Genomic DNA, 6,532 nt, shown 5'->3' on the forward strand with positions numbered 1-6,532 from the left:
AACTCCTATGGTATTTTGAAACGCAGCTCCTATCGCCAATTTTTACCAGGAACTTCTTTTATGAGTTATTCAACTTTTTTTTCACACACTAAATGGTGTTGTAAAACTACAGTTGATATTCTGAGAGTGCTTAGTACTTCTTCACTGAATTTTACTGAAACTTAAATTCTCATAAATTTTACTTTAAAATGACCCAAGAAAGATCTCCTAAAACGAACATTTCAACAATTTTTGTAAGAGTTGTCTTTTCAAAATATATAAGTTCAACAGTCGTTGCTACTATAAAGTAAGTATAAATCCTGATCATCTGTGGGAAGTGAGCGTTGTGAACTTTCGATACCTAACAGCAGCCTTCCCCTTTACATTAATGACTGATACACGGACTTTGTTTCACAGGGCATAGCTACTGGAAAATAATTAAGGATAAACCAAATCAGTATTTTATCTTGGAGTCGAATGAGCAGGCGCCCACTCGAAGACGCCCAAAATAGCGCCTTTTGACTTGTGATCTGATCAATACCCACCTTACCTCCAGGTAATTCACATTGCTCTCTGTTCCCTCTATACAGCATGACATTCAAAATGAGGGCGTGCATAGCACTTTCAGGGATAACTTTTCTCAGCCTGGTGGCAGCCCAGGCTCAAGACTATCAGCAGAAGGCGCCGCCCTACTCAGACGGGACCCGACCCTACGGCGAGAGGGTCCAAACGGACGGGAAATACAAGTTCATACCCCCCCAAAAAGGGGATCAGAGAGGCCCTTGCCCGGCACTCAACGCCCTGGCCAACCACGGCTACCTCCCCCGTTCCGGCGTGGGGACGGTCTACGACTTCGTGTGGGCGATGAAGGCAGGCCTCGGGGTCGCTCCAGACCTGGGGTCCTTCCTCGCCCTCTACGGCGTCTTCGTGACCGGCAACGGAATAAAGTTCAGCATCGGAGGCCCGACCAACGAAACCGGGCATGGCAGTGGCCTCATCTACAGCCACAACATCTACGAATCCGATGCATCCATCTTCCGCGGGGACAAATACCTGTATCACGGCGACAACTACCACCTCCAGATGTTCAACTTCGGGCCGTTCTACAAGAATCGCACGCGCGACTACCCGAAAGACCTCATCATCGACTTCCGGTTGGCCCGAATCACCCACAGCCTCTTCTACAACCCCTACTTCTGTTGCATGCCCATCGCGTGCGACCTGGTCGCGGCGGGCAACTACATCTTCACTTACAGTCTCTTCGCCAACTTCACCTACCCCGAGGGCGTCGTAACGCGGCAAGTCCTCAGGTACTTCTACTCCGTGTACCCCTTGGACAGCGACGGCGACGACCTCGAGTACAAACCGGGCTGGGAGCGTTTCCCGTCCAATTGGTACAAACGCCCGTCTTCGGACGAATACACCTTCGCCGCTTTCCTTCTGGATGTGATTGACAACGCCAAGCGTCATCCGGGGGTGGTCAAGTTTGGTTGTAATGCCGGCAAGGTCAATTCCTTCGTCGGGATCGATGTCGGTGACCTCACGGGCGGGCTATTCAACGCTGCGACTCTCCTCAAGGGCAACAATTTGATTTGCTTCTGGTACCAGATTCTCCAGGCGGTCATCCCTCACGGGGCTCGCAGTCAATTACTCGACGTGTATGCGGAGCTTGATAAAACCTTCAGGTTACCCGCGATTAGCGGCCTTGGCTGTCCGCAGCTGACGAAGTATGATAAGAGTCTTTTTGATCAGTTTCCCGGCTATGCAGAACAATACAAGTAAAACATGGGGTACAAAATTACCAAAAAGTAGTTTCCCGGCTATGCTGAACAGTACAAGTAAAACATGGGGTACAAAATTACTAAAAAGTATTGGATCATTGGACATGGTACAAAACAATTGGACGTATTTATTGCGCTATAAAGGAACTAGAGACGGGTGGAAAAGATGGGGTGTGCTCGTCTGGGCTGCATAAAAACAAATCGACGGCGTAAGTCCGCAATCACATATATCGTTTGCGGAGTCTGAAAATTTTCGCCTCTATGTTATTTTTTTAAGGAGAACAAATTGACATCATGCCTTGAAGTTTTTGCAAAATTTTCCTCGCACAGAGAAGAAAAATCACGGCAGTTTTAAAGAATTGCCGTTGAGTAGTTTTCCGTTTAAAAAATAAAGTATGACAGGAAGTCTGCAACGTCGCAAACCGAGTTGTGTGGTTGCCGACTTACGCCGTCGAAATGTAATAGTGGGCGCGATTCCTTTTGAGAAACGGAAAAGTGGGGTTTCAATTAGGGAAGTCAAAGGGAACTAAGCCCCAAAATATGCTTACACTCATGAGCCGTGGGTATGTTACAACAGCGTTTTGGACAGGGTTCATGAGTTAAATGACGTCAACTTGAGTCTCCTTGTTCCCGTCGTCGCCACTGACGTCATTGGGGCTCTATAATTCCCATTCACTCTTACGGCCCTTAACTAACAAGCACACTTCTTCTTTTCCACCCGTCTCTGGTTCCTTTTAGCATAAATGCGTCCAATCAAGAACTCCTGTATAAGTTTCCTTGTCAAAATATTACGCATCACGGAGAAAAAACTGTATGCAAGGGACCCAAAGTCCAGCACATATCGACGGTGAAACTACCAAACCACGTATCTCGTTTGCGGTGTTTAAAAATCTACGCTCACATTTTATTTTTTTGAAGTAGACCAAATCAATATCATTCCTTGAAATTTTCACGGAATTTTCTCCGCACAAAGAGGAAAAATCACAGAAATTTTCAAGACTGGATTTTAAGTAGTTTTTCATTTAAAAAATAAAGTATGACAGGAAGTCTGCGACGTCGCAAACCGAGATACGTGGTTTGGTAGTTTCACCGTCGATATGGATTATGGATCCGTGATGTTTTTGGATTGTATATCCAAAAACTTGAGGTCCAGTTGCCGAAGTTCGGATCGTGCCTCTGAAGTACCCGGGTATTCAATTTGGATCTTTTGTGAATTTAACCGTACTGCCGATAAACTTCAGATTTGTGACCCGAATTTTGCCTCAGTTTTTGGACGCACGATCCGAAAATTTCAGGGATCCATACGAACTGAACTTCGGGTCCCATACAAGAAATTTTTTGGCTCAGTGAAAATCTCAGTGGAAATTAGTGCCTATAGAGGTTGATTTCAACGGATGATTTGAGTCACGTAGATAATCATTTTTTCCCAAGCGAGAAATTTGAATTTACTATCTATGGTGTAAACTACACAAAATAATTCCTTTTTTAATAATTAATTGGACGTATTTCTGCCAAACGGAACTAAGTGCATTATGACGTGAGCCCTGTTATACCTATATTCTTATGGGTCCCAGGACTCACGTCATAATGCGCATAGTTCCGTTTGATAGAAATACGTCCAATTTGGGAACGCTTAGGCATTTCCAACGGGTTACAGGACATTTCGTCAACGACTTTTTGTCCACGCATCTGTTTTTTTCCAGTAATTTACGTCCACGCGTTTTTTCGGCACGGGAGTTTTGGTCCACGTGCCAGTTGAGACCCAAAGTTAATTGGCCCACATGTAAATACAAACGACAATTGCTCACGAAGTTTTTGGATGAAAATGTATAATGTCTCGGAAGAATGAGGGTTTGCTTGTTTTTTTGTTTTGTCTGTTTGGTCCAACGGAGAATAATATATAGTTGAGAGTTTTGGTAAAAATGGGGGAGCGTCAATTCCATGAGACAAAATTCACTAAAACTCTCTACACCTCTTTGGTACAACAGGACTTAATTATCTTTCAAGAAATTCCCACCTTGTTATACCTGAACCGAATAAACCTCTATATTTGCCTCAGCTAAAGGCTCTTAGATTTTTCCTGTGTACGATAAGTATCTTAATTTATTTTGCGAGGAAAGATCTGTACTTTTAATTAAAGGATGCCTGTCATTCTTAATACGTTCATTTTCGTATAATACTGTGCAACACCTCTGTTGTGAAGTAGTTGCTTCGGGCACCGCCGCGGCCGCACGGCGGGCGGGCGGCCAGCGCAAAACGCGCATTGGCGCCTACAAACCTAAGTGGATACTTCAATCATTGTGCAATGCGTAAAGTATCCACTTGGGTTTGTAGGCGCTAGTGAGCCTCTCGCGCTGGCAGCACGCCGCTCCGCTCTGTTCGGCTTTAATATTTATACTCGCATGGTCAGCGTTTTTTAACTCATGATTTTGAAATGTTAGCACACTCTGCATTGATTATTTTCATTTACATTGAAGGTAAAAAAATATGTATCAATTTATCAAACTAGAATAATAATATAATGTGTGTTTTTTAAATACTGGTGGTTCCGTATCAAATTTAATGATTTCCAAAGCACTTTAATTTTTTCTTTTACATTTTGTGCTTTTATTGTGCTGCAGCAAGGTGTACGCGCAACCAAACACTCAAAATTTGACGTATTTGACTCTAAAAGATCGATGTACAAATGGGTTAAAACTAAAGATTGCGTGTTTCTTGGTTTTTTTCCCTCATTTATTCATTTTTGCAGTTTCTGTCGGCACAACTGCGGCTCATTGAGATTAATGTCGCTTGGAAAAGATTTTACAAATATTTGTCATGTTTTAAAAATATAAATGTTTTTAAAATGAAGTAATAATTCCGTAAAGAAAAAGTTAAAAAAATAAAAAAAGTACCTATACATAAATAAGTTATATTGCTCATCGAATATTTTAAGGATAGAAATAAAACCAAGTATTCACCAATGAGAATTTAAAAAGATGATTCAAAATGAGAAAGTAATAACATTTCATTTAGAAAATGAGCAACCATAACAACACCTCCTTCTCTCTCAATTTCTCATTTCTATATTGTTAATATAATTTTACGTACCGACTAAAATATAACGCTTGGACCAAGTCACGGTTGCTTATTTTATGTGTGGGCGTAAACTACTAGATAAAAAAGGTGCGCGGACAAAAAATCGTTGACAAAATGTCCTGAAACCTTTCCAAAGTGTTTTGCGGGGAATTTTGACGATGGGACATGTCCTTTAAAAGTCTAGTTCTTACCCTGTCTGCGTCTATTGGACTATGTTCTAAGATAATAAGTAAAAAATGAAAAAAAAAACCCGAGACACTCCGGCCTGTCAGAGAGTAATCAAATTATGCAAATATTCGAGAATTCCTGCAATGAAGCAGTTGAAAGGTTTGAACACTGGCCGATCCAAAATCATTCCAATTCCAAGAAACCTCTTTGTATCCACTCTCGCTCATGGGAGCAAATGGGTTCCTCAAAAAAATACAGCGTCGTCCATCTTATCTTGCGTTCAGATCTTGCGTATGGTCTCTTTGCTTCAGTGACCAACTTCATGCACGTAATGAATATGAAAATATGTATTAGAGGATGGAGTGAATAGAAAATGGTCACCGAAGCATATCTGGCCCAGAGATATTAATTCGGGATTCAGATTATACCAGCCGTTCGGGCTTTAGATTATATTTCTTCAAAATTCGTTCCCAACTGTGCGCAAGAGTGAATGAGGAGAAGTCGTTCATGCACAAGTGGCCTTTCTTCCTTCGTTTTCTTCTAAAGTAGGATGGTTGCGGAAAAGATTGATTTTGTGCAACTGTAAAAGGACGTATCTCAATATCCACCTGAGCCTCGATTTACCTATGAGTCCATGCATTTTGGGGCTCATGCGGAAACCAAGATACGCCCTTGCGTCTGAGGATCGACGCACAGTGGATCGAGTCAATAGGAGAGGTCGGACAAAATTCGGAAACTTTAAACGCTTATAACTCCGTTTATACAAACCTTTGAGGTTCTAAAAGTGATGTCATTGGTTTCCTCGTCAAATTTTCTTCTAGCAGCACCCCTTGAAATTTTAAATGTGACGAAATAAACATCAAAATTTGCATTTTTAGTCAAAAAGTTCATGTCCGCCCTTACTCATTCACTCAATCCATTGTGCGACGGAATGAGATGCGGGGGCAAAACATGCTTCGAAACAAGCGAGTGCAGCCATTGATGAGAAATTCACTAAAATCTTTTCTGCAGAGGAATCTCATTATCCTCTCAAGATTCAAATATTATAGTATGTTACCTTCGTGTCACTATTTTACCAAGATATTAAATGCACAGCAGTATGAGTTGTTATTTTAAGAACTTAATTATATTTCTTCTCCTTCCTCTTCCTGAAAATGATCAAAAAATGTCTCTCTTGGCACCCTCACGGATACCTATTTCTTATCAGCGAGTACACACCTTGCAGATACCGTTGTCCTATTCTTTCAATAAAATATCTCAAAGTTTTTTGAGTGGTACTTTCGTGTATGTATATTTTCGTTTTCGTATTTTCGTGTGTGTGTATTTCGTGTTTCGTGTATTTTGTGGGTTTTTGTACAGCAGGGAGCCACTCTTCACCTTTGAAAATCTAATTATTCGATATTTCGTCGCAAAGAATTGAACACGATGGTCGCTTTGGCAATGGACGAGAGTCGCAATGAGTCATCAATGAGGGACCGGTGGGGGGGGGGGGGGACCAACGGTCAAACAGAGGGGCAACGGCCAGT

At 42.0% G+C, this 6,532-nt stretch overlaps 1 protein-coding gene across 1 annotated transcript; it reads left to right on the forward strand.

Moving 5' to 3' along the window:
• The first annotated feature begins 570 nt into the window (after positions 1–570).
• LOC140224142 (uncharacterized) lies at positions 571–1,761 on the forward strand. Its single transcript, XM_072297554.1, has one exon. The coding sequence runs from the start codon at positions 571–573 to the stop codon at positions 1,759–1,761; it is 1,191 nt and encodes a 396-aa protein (XP_072153655.1).
• Positions 1,762–6,532: the final 4,771 nt, after the last annotated feature.

The sequence above is a fragment of the Bemisia tabaci genome, chromosome 3 (assembly GCF_918797505.1).
Source record: "Bemisia tabaci chromosome 3, PGI_BMITA_v3".
Lineage (NCBI taxonomy): Eukaryota > Metazoa > Arthropoda > Insecta > Hemiptera > Aleyrodidae > Bemisia > Bemisia tabaci.